This window comes from Crinia signifera, chromosome 1 (genome assembly GCF_055691185.1).
Source record: "Crinia signifera chromosome 1, ASM5569118v1, whole genome shotgun sequence".
NCBI lineage: Eukaryota > Metazoa > Chordata > Amphibia > Anura > Myobatrachidae > Crinia > Crinia signifera.
This window is the reverse complement of record NC_139217.1, coordinates 411,478,754-411,502,249: the sequence shown is the minus strand read 5'-3', so window position 1 is coordinate 411,502,249 and position 23,496 is coordinate 411,478,754. Positions and strand designations below refer to the sequence as shown.

General features: G+C 41.3%; 1 protein-coding gene across 3 annotated transcripts in view; it reads right to left on the bottom strand.

The window, feature by feature from the left end:
• ARB2A (ARB2 cotranscriptional regulator A) overlaps nt 1-23,496 on the bottom strand; it is a 546,123-nt gene that overhangs the window by 264,985 nt on the left and 257,642 nt on the right. For all 3 annotated transcript variants that reach the window (XM_083151791.1, XM_083151789.1, XM_083151790.1), the window contains one exon: nt 10,141-10,362. In XM_083151791.1, the coding sequence (XP_083007917.1) occupies nt 10,141-10,362 (222 nt within the window). The remainder of the gene's footprint in view (nt 1-10,140; nt 10,363-23,496) is intronic.

The window sequence follows — 23,496 nt, the reverse complement described above, 5'->3', positions numbered from 1 at the left end:
AAGTCATCATTATGGTGGCAGAGACCTAGGGTTAGGTGTCATTAAACGGAGCAAAAATAAAAATGTTTGGAATGAGCAGCAACATTAGAGTGTCAAGTGTCAAGATAATAATATTTTTTGCACATTTTTATATGTTTTGTTCAGTAATATCTTCGGACTCATTCTCCCCACAAACCAACCAGGTTGTCCATGAACAATACTACCACGTGGTCCATGAACAATACAGGTTGAGTATTCCTTATACAAAATACTCGGGACCACGAGCATTCCGGATAAGGGATTTTTCCGTTTCAAAATTTTTTTTTAGGCATACTTACATGTCCACTGGTGGTGCCCCGATGGTCCCTCGGCTCCCACGTTGTCCCCCGGCAGGCCTTCAGCACCGCCTCTGGCGTCTCCAGCGGTCCCAGAAGTGCATTGCGCACGCGCACTCCTGGGACCGCTGGAGATGCCCGAGAGGATGCTGAAGGCCTGCTGTGGACTTGGTAAGTATAAAAAAGGGTGGGGGGGGGGGGGGGAATTGAATTGTTCCAAAAAAAACAAGTTTTTTTGAATAATTCGGATACGGGATGTACAGATACGGGATACCGTACCTGTAGGCTCATGGTACAATGGCAGAAAATGTCATCACCTAAAATCAGTTACAATGATTTGGAATACTGTTTTTCTCTTAAAATGAGTTAAATACAAGAGTGACAAAAAGTTTTAAAATTCATTTTACAGTACAAATTCCCTTTTGAAATATTCGGTGTGATCACAAATCGTCCCAAGGCACAAAAAGTTTAAAGAACAATGTGTAATTAAAAGGACATTAGAAATGATTTCCTTACAAATGTTCTTTTTTTAATTTCATTTTCATTCAGTGAATGTCTGGGCGCGGGGGCAACAGTAAGGCTCCAGAAATTGGGAGGAGTGATCTACAAATTTAAAGGTCAGAGTTGTGATTTCAGTCAGCTTCCCATGGAGGGGAAAACTAAACTTTATGACTCCAGTTTATTGCTCAGATTAGCAGAGTTTTGAGAGCAGTGAAGTAGAAAATAATTTAAATCTCAAAAATGCATCCTGTGGTCAATTACACTTAACGCCGACCACAGCGACATTAGTCAAACGCACATTATCCAGGAGTTTAGTTTAACAACTTACAGGGTTAGAAATCAATCAATATACTGAAAGGGGAAAAAAAAATATTAATAGACACTTCATCCGGTTGCAGCAGGAAGGTTAGTGTGGAAATGTGTTTTTTATTTGCTAAACATATATTTTTATTGCTATTCGTTTCAGCAAACTGGGCTCAAATAATGATTCAATGATCCCTTTTTAGCTTTGCATCCTAAAACCCGAGGTGATAAAGCACGGCGTTCATTCTAGACTCAATAACGGTGTCGTAGCACAGTTTGCCTGACAAAGTGTTCATACTAGATCAGCTACGAGCGTTATTTTACTTTGTGCGGAAAGGCTGGGGTTTCTTTTTCTCCATAAATCTTTCATGATCCAACACTAGTTATGTATTATATACTTGTACCACACTTATCTCTGTGCTGTGCTGCCTTACGGTCTCAATATGCAAGTTTGTGCTTAAGCTGCACAATACGTTAGTGTTTATCTTTCAATTTTTTTTTTTACTTATAGGTTTAGAGATGTTGAGACATATTACCAATAATCACAAGGCGGAAGCTCGAAAAATCAAATAGCAAAGACAGAAAGGAGAGTTGGGCAGTCATACAGTGAACAGGTGCAGGTGTATGTACATTGTATCTGGGGAAGCATCAGTTCGTGGGGGGTAATGCACTAAACGCGAAAGGTGGAATTACGCCATTTGTAAATGGCTCTCCCAGGTGCATTGAAACGTTGGTGGTATAGATCATTAATCCGCTGTAATTTCGCTTCATTGAATGAATGGCTGAATGGCACGGCTGTGAAAATATAATTATATTTTGCTTAAGCATATAGACAGACCCTGAGATCATTTTGCACTTGCTGCTCATTATAACTGGCTGTCTGTGCTTTGTGCTGGGAATCTTTTGTCAAGATTAACAGACGAGCACAGTGTGAAGATGTGGTGAAGTAGTTCAGATGCTTTCAATAGAAGGACTTAAATTTTCTCTATCAGAGGGAGGAGTGTTTCTCTTCAGTCTGGGAGAAGAGACAAATAGTTATGTCAAACAACGAAACTATAAAGCGCTGGACAAATTGCTCACTGAGATGGCCACATATATTAATCCAAAATGCCAGAGGATTAAGCAAGATAACACAGACATCCACTATATATATATATATATATATATATATATATATATATATATATATATACATATACACACACATACATACACTTCGCTGAATGTAACATACTCAAGCTAATCACTGTAAAAACATGACACAGTATGTTTCGTAGATCAGTGTAGAATGTAAAGGGCAGCCCTGTGTCCCTAAGATACCTTATTCAGTAGTTATTGTCTGGGAAAGCAGAGGAAATGACACCCATTTTTAGAAATAATTTGACCACCGGGGGCACTGTTCCAATAGAGTCTATTTCTAATATTTAATGACACATTTGCTTAGAACGCCGCAGGGCAGCTACTGCTATACTTAAATCTGTGTCTATTATGAACTTTTAGCCTCTAAAGAATTGAACATAACCTGGTGTATTTGCACACAAGGGTAAAACGTTGGACAAAAACACCATAATCCCTCCCACTTATGCTGATACAGTATCAGCAAAAAATGATTGCAGAGATATTAGCGTCAATTAAACGGATTCCTTTTTGAGTGATGGATGTTTGTATTGGCTAGAACACTGTCTGGGCATAGTATTTTATTTATATAATACAGGTTGAGTATCCCGTATCCGTGCATCCCTTATCCGAATTATTCCAAAAACCGTGGGTTTTGGAATCATTCCAATTTTTTTTTTAACCCCCTTAACCCTCTTTTCATACTTACCAAGTCCCAGGGCGTCCACAGCAGGCCTCCGGCATCTTCTTAAGGGTCTCCAGCGGTCCCAGGAATGCATTGCGCAAGTGTGCGCGTGCGCCGGTGACACCACGCGCAATGCATTCCTGGGACTGCTGGAGACCCAGAGAAGATGCCGGAGGCCTGCTGTGGACGCCCGGGGACTGCGTGGACGCCGAGGGACCACCGGACACCATCAGGTCACAGGTAAGTATGGCTAAAAAAAATTATTCCAAAAACCGAAAAATTCCCCTATCCGGAATGCTCGTGGTCCCGAGCATTTCGGATAGGGGATACTCAACCTGTAGTTGTTTATATATCTAAGCATTTGGAAACCGTGATACAACAAACTTGTTATCTACAGACAATTAAAAAAGTAGGAGAGCCCTCCTCGCATACTTACAATCTACATATGTTACAGGGTCGATGAATTGTTTACTGTATTTTAGCATGAACTACTAAGACTGTCATATACCTGGTTACTACACCACTGTTGTCCCAGCAGTATTCCAGACACATAAGTAAGGATTCTACAGCGGAGCTTCCAAATGCTTGATGCATACTATATTTGTGCGCGCACACACATATATACATACTTACATATATTTACACATATATAACAGATACATACATATGCACTACATCAAAATGATGGAGCCGCTGGGGCATGCTGAGGTGTGTAGGTGTGTGCCCTAATAGAGCTCCATCGGGTGCCATCTAGTGGCCGCCGGTGCACCATAGAGGTGAGGAGCAGCAGTAGGTGTTTATTATTGACCACAACCAATAGGAGGCAGATGTGAGCTACATAGGCAAGCATTCTCAACACCTATTATCTCTGGGGTGTATTCAATGACTTTTGCGAGCTGTGGCAGTGAGGATTGCTGCCTGCTCGCTGTCACAGCTCACACGATCAGTATTCAACTGACCCCCTGCACATGCCGATCCCACATCGCTAGGGTTTTTGTAGCGATGGGGAAATGGTGTGTGCAGATGCTAAAACAGCAAGGCTCGCAGCCAAATGCAGCAGGCTCCCTGTATTAGCCTCGAACCTCACTGTTTGGGGGAATCCTAGGCATCCTCTGAACATAAAATAGGGTGAGCAGCCAGCGCAGGGGTTAAATGGCGAAGGTCGCTTGTTCTCGGCAATCCCCGATGCTTAATCCCCTCGCTGGCTGCATTGAATACGGCCCTCTGTCTGTTGCACTGATTGTGTCCTCCGATATACACATCCCACAGACTTGGTATGAGAAATTGCTGCCACTGGGCATGTGCATCTCTGCACACTAGGGTACATTGCTATTTAGACACAAATTCCATCTAACTCATGAGCCCCATAGTACTTACAGTAAGTGGCGGGCTGGGCTGGGGGAACAGGGTGCAATGTGCCCCCTGGGCCGCTTTATCAGTTAGTGCTGAGGGACGCCTGGTGGTCCAGTGAGTATTGGCCACCTCCTCCAGTCGCCCCACCTCCTCACCTCTGATGGAGTAAATGCTTTGTATGTAATAGTGATAATAATAAAGTATCTATGATATCAGCTCCAGGCCTAATCTTTTTTTTTATTAATAGATATTTTTTAAAGGAATACCTCGATTTACCGATGCAGTGTTACGGGCCAGAGCTCTGGAATTGCCCCCCAGGCTAAAAGTTGCCAGCAGCCCCTGCCTACAGTATGTTATGTATTACAGCAAATCAAATTTGCGAGTGACAATATATGATTTATCTGATCTTCCAAATGCTGCTGCCACATTAAGAAAAAAAAAACATTCCATGAATTTGACAGCATTTTCCAAAGCGCTAGCAAAAAAAAATAAAAACCTCATAAACCTTTCAGTATATATTTCTGGCAGCATGTACTGTTCTGTGCAAAGTGCAGTTCTCACAGTGCCCACATACTGCACACATATAACCATGTGGTTAGCTGTGGTACTGTACAGTACGTCATATATACCGAGAGCTTGATCTTTAACATTACACATTATTACGTATATATAGCCTGGGTTACAAATGGGGTTACAAATGGCAGCAAATACATTCAGTGTTAAGGAATAATGGGCCTGATTCAGACCAGACCGCTGCTGACCGATTATCGATACACTGCCCATACATCTGGGCCGCAGCGCCTTCCAGCGAGGAAATCCTATTCTAAAACAATTTTACACAGGTTTGTTTTGTGATCATTTGGAACTTCAGGATAGATCTGTAACATTAAATTACTCCAGTAGTTCTCAAACTGTGGGTCCTGACCCCCAAGTGGGTCCCGACCTTCTCAGTATGGGGTCGCAACTATTCAAAAATCTGTTGAATTGTTTATTTTAGACTCCTCCCATCATGTTATGCCTCCACAATGCTGCCATGCAGGTGCTATCTGATGACTACACGTTATGTGATCTTCTGCAGTAACTTTCTGGGGTCCCGTAATTATTTTTATTGTCAGATGGGGTCCCAGAGCAAAATAGTTTGAGGACCCCTGAATTACTCTATTTCTTTTTGAAGTCTAATTCTGAAGAAACATGGAGTTTCAACCATTGACAATTAATTATGAAATAGAATTATAAAATATATAATAGGTAAGAATAGCCATTGCCTGAAATGTGTAAAGGAAACTAAACTTCAAATACAAAATACGTTAATCATTCTTTTATACTGTATAGTGCAACAATGCTTTGACTCTTGGACTTTAAGTGTTATTGAATATGAACTGCAACATAACAAATGCTCTGAAATCCGATCAATAGAGTAAATATCCACAAATTATTAACATTAAGGAACGTTCCAAAATAGAAACCAAAAAATGTGTTTTCTAACTTACTTAACATTTACCAAGGTCAGTAAGTTATGGTAACACAAGCCATGTACTAGTGTACAGAGTTTATGTTCTGACCCTTGTAAGAATGCTTTATATCGAGATCCTATATGCATCCACTCCAGTTCTTGAGTGTGGTAAAAGGAATCAGATTACAGCATGAATGCTCGGGTCATAGCCAATGTCACTGTGTACGTGCCCTCTGCTGTATTGTACCTCTTGGGGTAGTAGGTCTACAACACTCCCATGGTGCTAGCATTACAAAGGTGTATAGGATCACAGAGTTGGGGCAGAACAGAGCAAGGGGCATGGTGTCCTGATTACATCATAGGTAAGATGCTGGTGTTTCACATACTGGAGGGTTCTCTTTTATTACCAATATCAGCTTATATCGTTTTATAATCTATGTGGACGTAACCCCTTTTGTTTGTTCATTTATGATAAGCTCTTATTGACAACACACCTAAACTAGATACATTATAATTTTGAGGATCCTCGACATTGGTAACCTGCCAACAAAATAGTTAACACCCAAGATATAATAATTGTACATTTTCTTTTGAATACGTATATATAAAATAAGTGCATTTCATCACGTTTTCTTTTTACTTGTTAAATGACCAAGAATTGGGTGGTAGAACTCCAACGGGGTGAAAGGTGATCCCTTTATTACTAAATCCAGATGTTAAACCCTTTCCATAGCACCAGAACATGATCAATTGTTACATTTGCTGCTTCAAAAGCCACCAAGGTGCTACCGCACTAGACGCGGTGGCCACGTACACAGCCACCAACAGAGCCTTTATATAAAACATGTTAATTACATTTCCAAAAATAAATAGTAAACTCTAAAATACATGGAAATTAATAGTTTTAAACTGTTAAAAACAACCATGTCCCTTTGGGGATTTTGCCGTTTCCATCTTAACCAACCTAATTATTGAGAATTAATCATTCAAATTACCAGATAATTAGCTCATTAGTGGAAACTGGCTAAGCAATGGATTCTCCTGGTTGCGTTATTTTGATCATAAAATGTATCGGCTGATTAAAGTCAGTCATCGGAATGTGTTTGTCAATACCAGGCCATGGCGAGAGCAGATGAAAGCTGACAAGTTCTAACCATTCACTTAACCTACATAAAACTTTCTGGGACAATGAGGCCCACATATCATGTGTCAGAAAGCAACGTTCAGCGGTTAATTGGAGCAAGGTGTGCATTGTACCAGTCTCAGCCTGGATTCTAACCTTGATCTTTTTCAAAACAGGTTTCAGTGCACATAACTCTTTGTACCCAGAAAATAGATTGCACTGTGCATACGTTCAAAGAAAACCTTTTACTCGCCTTTTTATTGTTTTGTTTTTTTTCTTAGACATTTTGCACCTCTTTTCCATTGGCGACTGCAAAAAGCTCTTGACTCAATTAAAAGTTCAAATAATTGAAATCACAGAATTAAAGTCACAGAAATGAAGAGAAAATGGCAAATATTAAAGACACAATTTGAGGCACAACATTTATAAAGTGTTTAAGAAAAAACATACAGTAGATGTACAAAGATGCATTTAGCAGATGCTGCATTCACATTTGACACAACGGGATTCAGATGCTGTAAAAGTGGCAATGTCAGCAATACACGTAAGCTCTGCAACCCAGGAAAGTTATCAGTGTCAGCAATACCTGTAAGCTCTGCAACCCAGGAAAGTTATCAGTGTCAGCAATACATGTAAGCTCTGCAACCCAGGAAAGTTATCAGTGTCAGCAATACCTGTAAGCTCTGCAACCCAGGAAAGTTATCAGTGTCAGCAATACATGTAAGCTCTGCAACCCAGGAAAGTTATCAGTGTCAGCAATACATGTAAGCTCTACAACTAAGGAACGCTATTAGTGTTAGCAACACATGTAAGCTCTACAGCCCAGGAATGTTATCAGTACTAGTATTATATGCAAGCTCTGCAACCAAGGAAAGTTATCAGTGTTACCAAAACATGTAAGCGCTACAGCCCAGGAACGTCATCAGTGTTAGTAATACATGTAAGCTCTACAGCCCAGGAACGTCATCAGTGTTAGTAATACATGTAAGCTCTACAGCCCAGGATCGTTAACAGTGCTAGCAATACATGTAAGCGCTACAGCCCAGGAACGTCATCAGTGTTAGTAATACATGTAAGCTCTACAGCCCAGGATCGTTATCAGTGCTAGCAATACATGTAAGCTCTACAGCCCAGGAACGTCATCAGTGTTAGTAATACATGTAAGCTCTACAGCCCAGGATCGTTATCAGTGCTAGCAATACATGTAAGCGCTACAGCCCAGGAACGTCATCAGTGTTAGTAATACATGTAAGCTCTACAGCCCAGGATCGTTATCAGTGCTAGCAATACATGTAAGCTCTACAGCCCAGGAACGTCATCAGTGTTAGTAATACATGTAAGCTCTACAGCCCAGGATCGTTATCAGTGCTAGCAATACACGTAAGCTCTACAGCCCAGGATCGTTACCAGTGTTAGTAATACATGTAAGCTCTACAGCCCAGGAACGTCATCAGTGTTAGTAATACATGTAAGCTCTACAGCCCAGGAACGTCATCAGTGTTAGTAATACATGTAAGCTCTGCAACCCAGGAACGTTATCAGTGTTGGTAATACATGTAAGCTCTACAGCACAGGATCATTATCAGTGCTAGCAATCCATTTAAGCTCTACTGCCCAGAAAAGTTATCAGTGTTACCAATACATGTAAGCTCTACAGCCCAGGGTCCAGATGCACTTCAAAGTGATAAACAGCCAGCCAATCAGCTCCTATCTGTCATGTCACAGACAGTGTTTGAAAACTATCAGGCAGGAGCCGATTGGTTGTTTATCACTCTCCATTTTATTAGTTTTTGAAGCTTAGTGCATCTGGCCATAGGAACTTTAACAGTTTTAGCTATACATGTAAGCACTACAGCCCAGGATCGTTATCAGTGTTACCAATACATGTAAGCCCTACAGCCCGGGATCGTTATCAGTGTTACTAATACATGTAAGCCCTACAGCCCGGGATCGTTATCAGTGTTACCAATACATGTAAGCTCTACAGCCCAGGATCGTTATCAGTGCTAGCAATACATGTAAGCACTCCAGCCCAGACAAGTTATCACAGTTATACTAATATATCTAAGCCTATGGTTTGCCGGCCCTACACCACCCTTCACAATTAGTGTGACAAGCACAGTACTTCATACAAACTGCATGAGAAACCTTTGCCTTGGCTGAGTGCGGATCATTAGATAGACAGTGTCTAGATAGACATTCTATAGGTCCACCCCAAAAGGTTGACATACGATAGGTCGACAGGATCATATGGTCAACAAGGCAAACGTCGGCATGGCCAAAGATCAACACGAAAAAAGATAGTTTTCTCATTTTTTTTGGTGTCAATGTCGACATGAAACCCGCAATTAATTAGTTAGTGTAATGCTTACCCTAGCATGGCTCGCTTCACTCACCATGCATCGGGTGCAGCACACTATCATATCCTCCCTCTACACTGACATGGATGGTGAAGTAAGAAAACCAGCACATACAGTAGATTACAGCAAACAGAAGTGGGGGGCTACAATGTGGACATGGGAGGCAATGGAGTAAGTGCCCCTTTCTGGGCTGGAGCCCTGCATAAAATTACTCCGAAATTATTATGTGTATTTGTGGGATGTGTATTTCAAGAAAGCTGGAGTGTCAAGGTTAGCCAAAACTGCACGAGACGATTCATAATGAACAATAAGCATAATAACAATATCATTAATAGTGTATTGTGCATATCGTCCTATATCGTTAACGATGCATGGTCCTGTGGGTCCTGCTCACCTGGTTGTACTTGCATGATGTTATCAGTGGGGGCCGGGTGACGTTACAGAAAAAATTCTTATTGGTCAAGGTCTATGCACTATAGCGTTTTCCCAAAAGTTCCGTAGAAATCATTAGCAATATCGCTCACAGAGCATGTCTCCTAGTGTGTACCTTAATAAGGCTGCAGTGCAAATACAGGAAGGAGGTGGTATGCACCTCCTGCTGCAATTGCATTGCTATGGATTGCATACTGTATGTTAAGCTGCTTCGAGCAAATTTATCATTTGAGATCTATACTGAAATAGGCCCATAGATTGCAAGCTCCACCGGGGCAGGAACTGATGTGAGCGACACAAATATTCTCTGTAAATCTGTAGAGCAAATGCGCACTAAATAAATACAGAAAAATAATTTCTCTATCAGCTTCGGAGAAAGCGGTCTCATCAAAGTAGACTCATTTGGTTGCAGTGTATAGGTAATCGGTAGGCTTCCTGATTTGAACGGTAGTAATAGCAGGGCACCGGCTGAATAAACGGACATGAGCAGGTTTACTCACTCTTATGTATAACTGCAGTGTCTCCTTTTCTTTTTGTGGGTTTCGGTATTTCTCATAGAAGTCTCTCCGTTTCTTTGTGTCTTTTGGAATCTTCTCTCTCCTCTCTCTCTTTTCTGCGGGCTCATCTGAGCCTTCCGGAGACAGCTGCTGAGCCTGGGGTCGACTCTTTTCCACTTCAACGTAGTTTTCATTAGGATTCAACACAATAACCGCATAGCCTTCCTGTATGGAAATGACAAAGTGTTATATTTAAAGCAGGCCATTTCTGACTGATCTCAGACTATGATTTGCAATAATTTGCTAATTCTGATTAATTAATTATTATGTAAGACCAGGACAGGACACATGTGAATGCATTAGGCCCCAAGTATCCACCAATGTACAACTTTTTGTTTTAATGAACGTTCATTATTGTCTAGTCATTATTAAAAAAGCATTTTTATTAAAAGCAAATATCAACTTAGTTTCTTCAAACACTACTCTGAGGCTATTCCCCCATGTCTACAGGCCACTTGGTGATAATTTCACTAGCTTAACATTACCGTGAAACTTAGGTTTGTATGGAAAAAGGGTTTGCTGAACGGTGATAACCACTTAAACTGGGAGCTCTTAACTTTTTTCAGCCTGGGTTTAGAGCAAATGTAGTGTACTGTAACCAAGGCTTTTCCAAACTCCACCATGACAGCACAGGTTTTAAGGATGCCCATGCTTCAGCACAGGTGACAATATGTATCTCAGTCAGTCAAATTGATTGACCATCTGTGCTCAGCCATGGCTATACTTACAATGGGGAATGCAATGGCGGAGTTTAGGAACCTCTGCTGTAACCCATCAATGTCTTGGATCAATGGTTTTGTCATAGACTGATGGACAAGACCACATCAAAATATTTATACTCCATGTGAAATGCATAATCAGAGTTGGCGGCTGCCAATCATAACATATGTGAACAAACAGAAGTGCGCTCCTGTCCACCACTACATCAACGACCCAAATCATGACATATATATGCTTTGGACACTGCCAAACAAACATACTACCAATCTCTCATCTCTTCTCATGCCACCAAACCCTAAACGACTTTTTAACACATTTAAGTCTCTTCTGTACCCTCCCCCTCCTCACCCACCGGCTACCATCAGTGCACAAGAAATTGCCTCCTACTTTAAGGACAAGATTGAGAACATCCAAGAAGAAATGGTATGCACTTCCACAACCTCTAACCCTCGTTCTTCCCCACCTGAACCCTCTGGCACTTTCTCTTCATTTGAGCCCACAAATGAAAAGTAAGTATCCACACTCTTCTTATCCTCTTACTCTACTACCTCTCCTCTTGATCCTAAATCTGCACAAGTCATTAAAAATCTCCTGTGCTTATTCCATCCTTAACTAAAATCTGTAATCTCTCTCTTGCTACTGGTACTTTTCCTTCTCTGCTCAAACATGCAGGGATTACTCCCATTCTGAAAAAACACAATTTTGATCCTGACTAACTCTCTCTATCTTTCTCTCTCTATGTCCTATCTCTCAGCTCCCATGCCTCTCCAAGCTACTGGAGAGACTTGTCTACTCTCGCCTCACAAAATTTCTTAACTCTCACACCCTATTAGACTGGCTTCAGTCAGGCTTTCACTCTTAACACTCCACTGAGACAGCACTGACTAAATTGGTGAATGATCTGGTAACTGCTAAGTCTAAAGGCCATTACTCAATACTTATTCTTCTAGATCTTTCTGCTGCGTTTGACACTGTCGATCACACTCTTCTCTTACAAACACGACACTCCCTAGGTCTTAATGATATAGCCCTTTCCTGGTTCACATCTTACCTATCTGATCACTCTTTCAGTGTTCGCTTCTCTGACTCTACTTCCTCTTCACTACCTCTGTCAGTCGGAGTTCCACAAGGCTCAGTCGTAGGTCCTCTGCTTTTCTCAATCTATACTTCCTCTCTTGGCAAACTAATCAGCTCTTTTGGATTTAAGTATCACTTATATGCGGATGATACTCAAATCTATCCATCAACCCCAGAGTTGTCACCAGTGGTTTTGGGTCGAGTCTCTGAATGTCTCCCTGCCATCTCATCTTGGATGTCTTATCGCCAACTAAAACTCAGTATTTGCAAACCGCAATTACTTATATTCCCGCCAACTAAGAACAGTTACCATCCTGATATCTCCATCGCTGTTGACAACTCGACAATCTACCCTAACCCAAAAGCTCATTGCTTAGGGGTCATCCTCGACTCTAAACCATCCTTTCTACCCCACATTCAATCTGTCTCCAAATCATGTTACATGCATCTAAACAGATATCCAAAATATGACCGTATCTCACACAAGACACTACTAAATCTCTTATCCATGCACTCATTATATCCCGCATTGATTATTGCAATAGTCTCCTAACTGGTCTTCCCAAGAACAGACTCTCACCACTGCAATCCATTTTAAATGCTGCTGCTAGGCTGATCTTCCTTGCAAGATGCTCATCGTCGTTTGGGTTAACCCTGTACAGGGTTGGGTATATACCCGCACAACCAATTTGGAACTTAATCCACAAATATAGAAAGAGAGACCCCCAAATATTGTATCCACAGTGTGGGGGGTGCAGTTCCCAACAGAAACAATGTATTTATACGAGGAGAAGAGAAAAAGACTGTATGGGGGAACGCACAAAATATTAAAACGTAACTTTTATTAATATATTCTAAGATGCCCTATATCCGAATCAGGGGCACTACATAAACAGCAAAAATATTGAAGAGGTTAAAAATACATATAATACACAGACAAAGTGAGTGATGGAAGAATAAAGAATTAGTGTGTTAAAATACACATTTGTTATTTAGGGAGAGATGTTGTGAGGATAGATATTGAGACAAAGACCTCTATGAGGATCAATTCCTTATATCATATGTTTGGTTGGTAATCATGGAGAAATATAGGTTGTGGGCGAGTGGTTTATAATCCAATCATACCATGGATTATCCACTTGTGATGGGTGATCCCCTCTCACTGGTTCCCCAGTCACAAGTGGTGGCAGACTGGTGTTACTATGTGTTATAATGTTTGTGGGCACTCCTTGTGAAGGGTGATCCCCTCTCACTGGTTCACCCCTCACAGTAAATGGGTTTGAGATAGCAATCCCAAAATATTCAGATGTATGTCTTTCTCTACTGGATTATACTTTATTTCAGTATCCCATTCGTGCACTTTATAACTTCACACAAAACAAAAACACGGTTGCCACCAATCAAGGTATATCGCCACAATAGTATCTAGTATTGTTTAAGGAATGCCACTCTCACTGGCATTACCTGTTAGTACTAGTTGTTAGGTTGGATTACCCTCAATATATTAATATACTAGTACATAGACACTTCAGATTATTGCACAGTTTAGTATGGGATTTCTCCTGTGTTATAGTAATTCAGGTGGTATTATCTGCTGATAATACCACCTGAATTACTATAACACAGGGGAAATCCCATACTAAACTGTGGAATAATCTGAAGTGTCTATGTACTAGTATATTACTATATTGAGGGTAATCCAACCTAACAACTAGTACTAACAGGTAATGCCAGTGAGAGTGGCATTCCTGAAACAATACTAGATACTATTGTGGCGATATACCTTGATTGGTGACAACCGTGTTTTTGTTTTGTGTGAAATTATAAAGTGCACGAATGGGATACTGAAATAAAGTATAATCCAGTAGAGAAAGACATACATCTGAATATTTTGGGATTGCCATCTCAAACCCATTTACTGTGAGGGGTGAACCAGTGAGAGGGGATCACCCTTCACAACGAGTGCCCACAAACATTATAACACATAGTAACACCAGTCTGCCACCACTTGTGACTGGGGAACCAGTGAGAGGGGATCACCCATCACAAGTGGATAATCCATGGTATGATATAAGGAATTGATCCTCATAGAGGTCTTTGTCTCAATATCTATCCTCACAACATCTCTCCCTAAATAACAAATGTGTATTTTAACACACTAATTCTTTATTCTTCCATCACTCACTTTGTCTGTGTATTATATGTATTTTTAACCTCTTCAATATTTTTGCTGTTTATGTAGTGCCCCTGATTCGGATATAGGGCATCTTAGAATATATCAATAAAAGTTACGTTTTAATATTTTGTGCGTTCCCCCATACAGTCTTTTTCTCTTCTCCTCATATAAATAAGATGCTCATCGTCTGCTGATCCGCTCCATTGGTTGCCTGTATCTTACCGTATTCAATATAAAACACTTCTACTTGCATATAAAGCTATTAACCACACTGCACCAGCATATATGTCGGTATGTGTGTAATATCTGGGCGCCCGATTTTTTTCATTGTATTGCATCGCATGCAATATAGTGGCATACAATGCGATTTTTCATTGTAAAGACCAGATTTTTAATTGTATAGTCACCCATGGGTGATTTCATACCCCCACTATCCAACTACGCATGGAGTTAACTTTATATAGTGTGGCAAGCGCAGCGAGCCACCAAGCCCGAAGCGTGGCGAACGTATCGAGCCCCGTGAGGGGATGCAGAATACATTTAAAGTAATCCGCGTGCGCTCACTGCGCTCGCCACACTATATAAAATCAACTCCATGCGTAGTTGGATACTGGGGGTATGAAATCACCCATGGCTGACTATACAATAAAAAATCGGGTCTTTACAATGAAAAATCGCATTGCATGAATTGTATGCCACTATATTGCATGCAATGCGATGCAATGCAATACAATGAATTGCATGCTTCAAGTAGTGGCATGCAATGAAAAAATCGGGCGCCCAGATAATACACAAGTACCTATATCTTTGACTTATCACAAAATATCTCCCATCTTGACCACTCCGCTCTGTACAAGATTTGCGTCTCTCTTCTGCACAGATCACTAGCTCCCATTCACTATTACAGGACTTTCATCGGGCCACTCCCATCCTATGGAATGCCCTTCCACGCACAATAAGACTCTCGGCTAGCCTCCAAACTTTCAAGTGTTCCCTGAAAACTCACCTCTTCAGGCAAGCCTATCATATTTAAGTTCTACACGCAGAACCCTCTGAGGCACTTATGTATTATATGGCTTCCCTTCTGGACTTGTAACTTGGTGGGACAGCTATGCTATTACTGGTGCCTGTCCTTGTGCTTCCCTCCTATATCCCTATAGATTGTAAGCTTGCAGCAGGGCTCTCCTACCTCCAAGTCTGTCTGTTGTTACCCAGTTTGTTTTATCACTGTCTACTATTGTAAAGCGCAACGGAATCTGCTGCACTATATAAGAAACTGAAAATAAATGTCATTGTGCAATCCATGTGAGATTGATCCCCTTTCAGTTATTTTTCTCTCTCAATTGTTTTCTTTTTCAGTGAGGGTTTTTGTGATCTTCTGTATATGCTGCAGCAGCCCCTGCCCTGCTGTGGTTGGTAAGGGTAGGTGGATGGATGGAGACTTGCTCTGGCTGCTGCAGCAGCAGCTCTTGCCCTGCTGTGTGTCACAGCCAGAGTATTAAGACAAGCATATTTACCTTCTAAGGCCAGTATTCAATGCCTCTGATTCTCCATATTTTCTGGGGAATCAGGCAATTCCCCGGGTTTACAGGGAATTTTCTCACTGGAAAAACAATTCGCCCTATTCAATGGACACAATTCTCTGCAAATGAAGAGGGAATGTCTGGCGATTCTCTGTTTGTGATTCTCCGCGATTCGCCAGTGGTTTTCAATGGGGTTTAGAGTGTATTCAATGCTGAAGTGGAGAACTGTTTTCTCCAGTGATTTTCCTCGGATTCTCCATTTTACATTCGTCATCTTTTTCTGGAGAACTGGAATGTGATCTTTGAAAATAAAGCGTTTTTTATTTTTATTTTGGTGTAAAAAAATCAGATTTTTTTTCTGTGAAGGGGCATGCTATTTTTATTCATGTGCTTGCAGCACATGAATATATTTTAATTATTTTTTTTTTTTAAACTTTATTTATTTATTTTTTTACACATTCACCAGCAGGGGGCCGAGCCGCTCATTAATATTCATATATTCACTGCACACTGATCCCGATCATTACACATGCACGATCGGGACCAGTGTGTAGCGGCTCCCGAACACAGCCCCCTGCCAGCTCAGGGGGGGCTCTCCCTGTGTCCCCCACAGCCCTCCTTCCCCCCCCACAGTGTCCGGCGCAGGCAGGGAGGCTTCCATCTCCCTGCCTGCAGCCGTCCCTCAGCTCCCCGGCGGCAATCGCCGCCCGCCCTCCGCCCTGTCACATTCGCCGCCCGCCGTCCTATTTGCTATGATGTGCCTCCTGGCTCCGGGGAGCTTTCCCCCGCTGTGGAGCAGAGCCAGGAGGTGAGCGCTAAACAAGGGTGGGAGGGAGTTCAGCACTGTGCATACTCCCGCCCTGCGCCCTGTCTATCACCGCCCGCCCTCCGCCCTGTCGTTCGCCGCCCACCTGGTCTTCTGATTCTCCCCCTATTCGCTCGCAGGGAAGGAGAGCCCCAGGCGAGTTGAATAGGGCGGACAGGAGGCTGGGCAGCGAATCTCCCTACAGGGAGAATTGGGGGGAATGTGCAGAGAATCCTACACAGGATTCGCTGCCTTCCCCCCGTGAAAGCATTGAATACCTGCCTAAGTGTTTAGCAAGACTGTCACTGCATTCCCGAACATGCTTCCATCAGCTCTGTGTGCGCTTAGCCGGCAACGCAGGGATACAGCGCACTCAGGGTGCGCCTGTGTACACAGCGATCCAACAGTCTCTCAGCACAACAGTTGCCGCAGATAATCACCAATCCATGCCTGTCTGTCAGCCCCTGTCTCATGCTGCTTCCACGTTGCCGGCAATACCATAGCCATGTTCCAAGTGCTATACAAACAGCGTTTCCACCTTTCCTGAACATAGGAGCAGCCATGTTCTTCCTGATCACATGGTATTTTTTTAGCCTATCCTGGGAGTCTCTCAGCAGTGTTAACTGCCCAGCCAATCACCACTCCTCTGCTGCTATATAGGTGTTGGGTAAGTAAAGCCAGTTGCCAGTGGTACTGATCAGATTGCGCTACCTGTATGGTGCTCTCTGTCTGTATTGCCTAAGCTGCTTCCAGGTGCCGTTATCCAGGGCTTTCCATCTTGATCCAGGAGCTAAGTACAGCTTGCCTGGCTCCATCGATGTTCCACCATTGGTACTCACCCTTGTTGATTCTCCAGCATCATCGGTGATCCTCCAGCTCAATCAATGTTCCACCATTGGTATTCACGCTCGGTGATTCTCAAGCTCTATCGGTGCCCCGCCATCGATACATACTATCAGTGATTCTCCAGCATCATTGGTGATCCTCCAGCTCCATTGATATTCCACCATCGGTATTCACGATCGGTGATTCTTCAGCTCCATCTGTGCTCCACCATCGATATTCATTATCAGTGATCATCCAGCTCTATCGATGTTCCACCATTGATAGTTTCCATCCAAGATTATCTATTGCTTCTTGCATTATCATCTGAACCCAATTCCTACAGCATTCTCCAAGTCTTCAAGGGTCAGTACCACCTTACTGTTACCCATATTGCATTTCCTGAAATCTGTATGATTACTTGGACTTCATCAGTGTTCCTACACTGCACCAAATCCCATTGTCATTACAGTTGTAATTAGTATTATCTGGACTTCATCAGTGTTCCGACACTGCAGTGTTCCCATTATCATTACAGTTGTAGTTATTAATATTATTATCATCATCATCATCATCATCATCATCATCATCATCATCATCATCATCATCTGGACTTCATCAATGTTCCCACACTACATCATACCCCATTGTCATTACAGTTGTCATTATTATTATTATCTGGACTTCATCAGTCTTCCCACACTGTATCATACCCCATTGTCATTACAGTTGTCATTATTATTATTATCTGGACTTCATCAGTTTTCCAACACTGCATCATACCCCATTGTCATTACAGTTGTCATTATTATTATTATCTGGACTTCCTCAGTGTTCCCACACTACATCATACCCCATTGTCATTACAGTTGTCATTATTATTATTATTATTATTATCTGGACTTCCTCAGTCTTCCCACACTGCATCGCATCATCCCCCATTGTCATTATTATTATTATTTGGACTTCCTCAGTGTTCCCACACTACATCATACCCCATTGTCATTATTATTTGGACTTCCTCAGTGTTCCCACACTGCATCATACCCCATTGTCATTACAGTTGCCATTATTATTATTATCTGGACTTCATCAGTCTTCCCACACTGCATCATCCCCCATTGTCATTATTATTATTATTTGGACTTCCTCAATGTTCCCACACTACATCATACCCCATTGTCATTACAGTTGTCATTATTACTTGGACTCCAAGTACATTTAATATTTTTGCATGCATGGTAAATATGGGATGTGTTCATTTGGTCGACAGTGTCTAAGTTCGACAAACAAAAGGTCAAACACTATTGGTCTATAGTCAAAAGGTCAACACAAGCAAAAGGTTGACATGCTTTAACTTTTTTTTTTTTTTTAAATGGACTTGTTCATTCTTTACTATCCCCGTGGATGCTGGGAGGGAATATAATAGTTTGCCAAGCACAGCAAGGCACTGTGGGACGCTGTACACTTATACATTGTTCATATCGACATACGTCAACAAACACCATTTTTACAAAAAAAAATATGTCCACCTATTCAATGTCAACCTTTTCTTTGTATTGACCCTTTGACCATGTTGACCCCTTTCATGTTTTGACAATTGACCTTTTGACTGTAGACCTAGACACAGTCGACCTCACAGCCCGTACCCGGTAAATACTGAGTGCATGTAGCCCAAACTGTAAATTGCTGGACAGCTTTATTTTAACACTGGAATGTATAGTTTGGACACGCCACACACACACACACACACACACACACACACACACACACACCTAAATCTAGTAATTTGATGTTCCTTATTCCCTACCCAAGCCTTTAGCCTGCCCATACACAGATGGAGCCAGGACCTTTCTGTCTCGATGCACCGTTTGCAGAGAATGGGATGCGCGTGCAGGTGAAAAGTGGACAAATTGGATGCATTTGACATCTGACTAGATCCGATGTGCAGTCCCGGGCACATCAGATTGGAGATGGAGATTGGAATTGCTTGCAGGTCCAACCTCTGGCACGTCTCCTGACAGTGAGGAATGGGATCTCATGTAATATACTGTAGTGCATGCAAAAAGACTGCATCAGATATAGCCCGTCGCCTGGGAGCTTCCTCCAAGAAGTCACATAAGTGTATGGGGGCCTTTAGTGTTGTCTTTGCGTTACCCACTAATAGCTGTAAATATTGTGTTATACATACATACTACAGTTGTGTCCTTTCTCATCCTACAAGGGACAATGTGATCGCAGGAAAAGTGCCAGTGCATGAGTATGCTCACACGCGTGGTCCATACACATTGCATGGGTAGATTGTAGCTTGTCCTTACTACGATGTGTGCACACATGCATGTCCCAATGCTGCACCAAATAAGACATCAATAAAGTTCAAACACCTCACATGTGCTGTAAAATTCATATAAAGGAGACATATTCAAGTGTGATCTGCACAGAAGAAGTTGATCAATGTACTGCTTCTAGTAATGTGTACATGTGACAAATGTGTGCCATATAAAGGGGCGCGGCTCTATAAACCCTGACATAAGTGGTCTCTTGTCATGTGTTAATTCTACACTTCGTAGATTTCCAGAGACCTTGGCAAGGATCCAGTACACTCTGAGCAATGCTACTTATTACATGTATTACCAACAATCAGCGCCTACAGTATGTGGGCAGTAATAAAATCATATTCTCCACACACCCAGTCTCAACAAGATGAGTACCATTTCTTTCAATGAGTCCTAAATATGGCATTGCTATTGCTTTTACACACAAGTCTCACTTCTCTTTTATATAAAGCAGATGCAGCAATTACAGAGGTAGTTTATTTTCCTACTGTAAGTTTAGTCATGGCCCACTTAAACACTGTGCAAAGCAATGCACTGGGGCCCCTACGCATTTAATTCACAGATACAAATATCTTAAAAAAAAAAAAAATCCAAACATGCTCCTCATGCAGCCCTACATGCTTCCATGGTTATATGCAAGAGGCATTTGTTGGGACCTGCATTTGGAGGGCATGCTGGTTCCTGTAGTGCCACAAGGAGGATTTAGGGGTAACTCCTGATAGGCTGGCTCTCAAATTAGATATATTGGTAAGTGCTGTTATCATGTAGCCTTACAATAAACAATTATATGGCCCAGAATGGGTGCTGTTATCATGCAGTGTAGGACTTCTGGTATCAGAGAAGCCTTGACGAGGCCCGGAAGCTTATCATATCTTTTGCAAAATATATGTAACTAAGATCTCTGAATGATCCTCTATTACTGTATGTTGGTTTTTCAAATCTTATTACTAATGCCCTTTGGTGTGCTGGGGGTTAAATCCCCCTCCCTTGCAGCACCTGGGGAGCATTACTAGTTTGATTGAGCAGCTCTCACCACTGTTTTTATATGCTTCCATGGTTCTCTTAAATGCAGCATTTGTCAAACATTGTGCTTAGAAACGAACATTACATGAAATCGCAAACCACATTTTTTAGCAAATGGACAAAACCATGTGCACTGCAGGTGGGGCAAATGTAACACGTGCAGATAAGAGTTATACCTCGCACAAATTACGCGATTCATTTTCTATTCAATCCTGATTAGATCAGGATCGAATCACAAGGTGCAGTTTGCAGATTGGATTTAGACTGTATAGTACAGCTCTGTACGCTATAGTCTTACCGGCACAGTCTATTTTTCTACTCGATTTTCAAATGTATCAGGATCGAATGCAGGTGAAAATCATTAGATTTATATTCAATTTCAATTCAGTTTTGACTATATAAGTATTATCGAATAGAAAAATAGTCAAAATAGACCCGTGTTTACGGGGCTTTAGATTGGGTGCGGTGTGTTCAAACTGAAATCTAAATTGCAGTGTAAGAATAAAGTAGCCAGTCAAGTCTAACTCTTTCTACATATGCTACATTTGCCCCACCTGCAGTGCACATGGTTTGGTCCATTTACTAATAAATGTGCTTTGCGATCAGGTCTGAATAAGCCCCATAGATTCAACTATCACAGAATAGATGAGAACCAACTGATTCGAAGGGACACTGAACTTCCTGAGTTGCCTCAAAAAGTACAACCTCTGACAATAGCGTTGATCCCATATACCTCAAAAACTATGAAAAGTCGATTTATTTCTGAAAATTGTTCCAGACAAATAGAATTTTCTGATCACTGATATTCCAGCAATAAACTAAGGAGCATCTGAATGTACCTCATATCACATCTTTGAAGAAGGTTCCAATATAATGTAATATAAGCAAAGTTCTCGCTAATGTGATCACTTTACTACAGAGTTTGGCAAGTGCTACTGCCATAGACTTAACCGTATAAAAAAAAGAAAAATGTATCGTTGGCTATCTATAACAATCAGTAAATCATTTGCAATTCAGTTTGGCAGAAAACAAAAAAAGAGTAATACCCCTTACACACCGCACTTGTTAAATGGTATATTGCCGTTTTTTCCCACTTCAAAACGTTTAAGTCTGCAGTGGGAAAGTGCCAGAGTTCATTTACCGGTTAAAGATAACCAGTATTTCAAAACGTTTAAAAAGCAGAGTCCTACACGTTTCAGGGCCGTTTTTTATGCAGTGAGAATGGCTCTGAAACGGTATTTAGTCAAAACAACAGATTACAGACCTGTGATAGGCTGTCCCCTGCATTCTGCCTTGAAACGTGTTCAGGGGATTAAACGGGTTGACTAATGTGAATGGTACTTAAACCGTATTTAAAACAGTAATCTACTGCAATGTGAAGGCTCAGACCCGTTTTAAATACAGTTTAAAAATACTGTTTTTTAAAACGTTTTGGCAGTGTGAAAGCGGTATTAGGTAGTAAAAAAAAAAACACCTATTCCAACCTTGGTAGTCTGTGTTGATAATCTCTAATTAGGCAATTTACAAATAAAACAAATGAGCAAAACTGTATTTTATTAAAGCAATGCATCGTTCATGTTCCCTACATATAGCTTCTGTGTATGTGGTGTAATCCAAAACCACGATCATGTCATTTTACAGAGTTTTACTCTCTGTGTATAGAGAGACATCGGTGTGTGTGCAGCAGGATCAATACTCCTCAGAGTTGGAGTCATGTAACCTCTATTATAGAAGACAAATAATCATAACCCTTCGTGCATGAGAAAACTGCTTCACTTGCAGAACCCATGAAAGGTGTCACCCGCAGGGACCTGCCCTCTGTTGTAGTTTATCTAAGCAACATGATGAGTCATACCTGCGAGGACACTGCCGTCTGTAACAGAATCATCGGAACGGTAGCAGGTACCTCGTTAAAACGCTTCAATGGAAAAATTCATGTTAATAACAAATCATTACTCTGTTACACAGGTCAATACGAAATGCTCAATATTCCTAATTTGCTAGTTCCAAACTATTTTTAACGGGAAAAACACTGTTCTTATTCGATGTGTTTTGTACAAACATTCTGTATGAAATATACATATGGCTTATTAAAAACAGAACTTTGTTTTTGTTTTCTTAAAGGGGCAGTGATTTACAAGGAATTGTTTTGCTTTGTGAAATTATAGCTTTTTTTAAAAAAAAAACTCAGAGTTTGGCCAGCATCTCTCACAACCGCCGGCACCGCCACGCAATACATCAGTCCCCTACTTACAGTATTACACCATTTCGGTGAAATCAATCTAGTTTTTACACTTCAAAGGATGGAAAGTGGATGTAGTATTGGGGAGATGTGGGAGTGGTCAGGCAGATAAGGCCAAGATTTAGCTGGGTACACACCTATACAATCATCGGCTGCTCTCTTGATATCCTGAGAATGGGCGAGAGATAGTATAAAACAACATAATAATGTACACTACACTAGCAGCCAGCAATGGGATTTATAAAAGTGCGCAATACTAAATTGCAAACACAGAAAATACAAGTAGAAATAAAAATTCAAAAAAAAAAGTAGCAAAGGGAAACCTATAACAAATGAAACTGCCCCAAATTTTTATTTCATTTTTTTTCAGGAAACAAAACCCACTTAACACAGCCTTTCCATTGAACCATATATAATGTGAAATACACTACTGTATACCAAACATATCATATGTAGATCAGGAATCCACCTCTTAAGAAAATGTGCATCATTTCCCTTTAAGGGAGGTATTCAATTACCCGTCATCACTAATCAGTGATTGCTTCGCAAGTGGGACTATTCAATGTTACTGCATT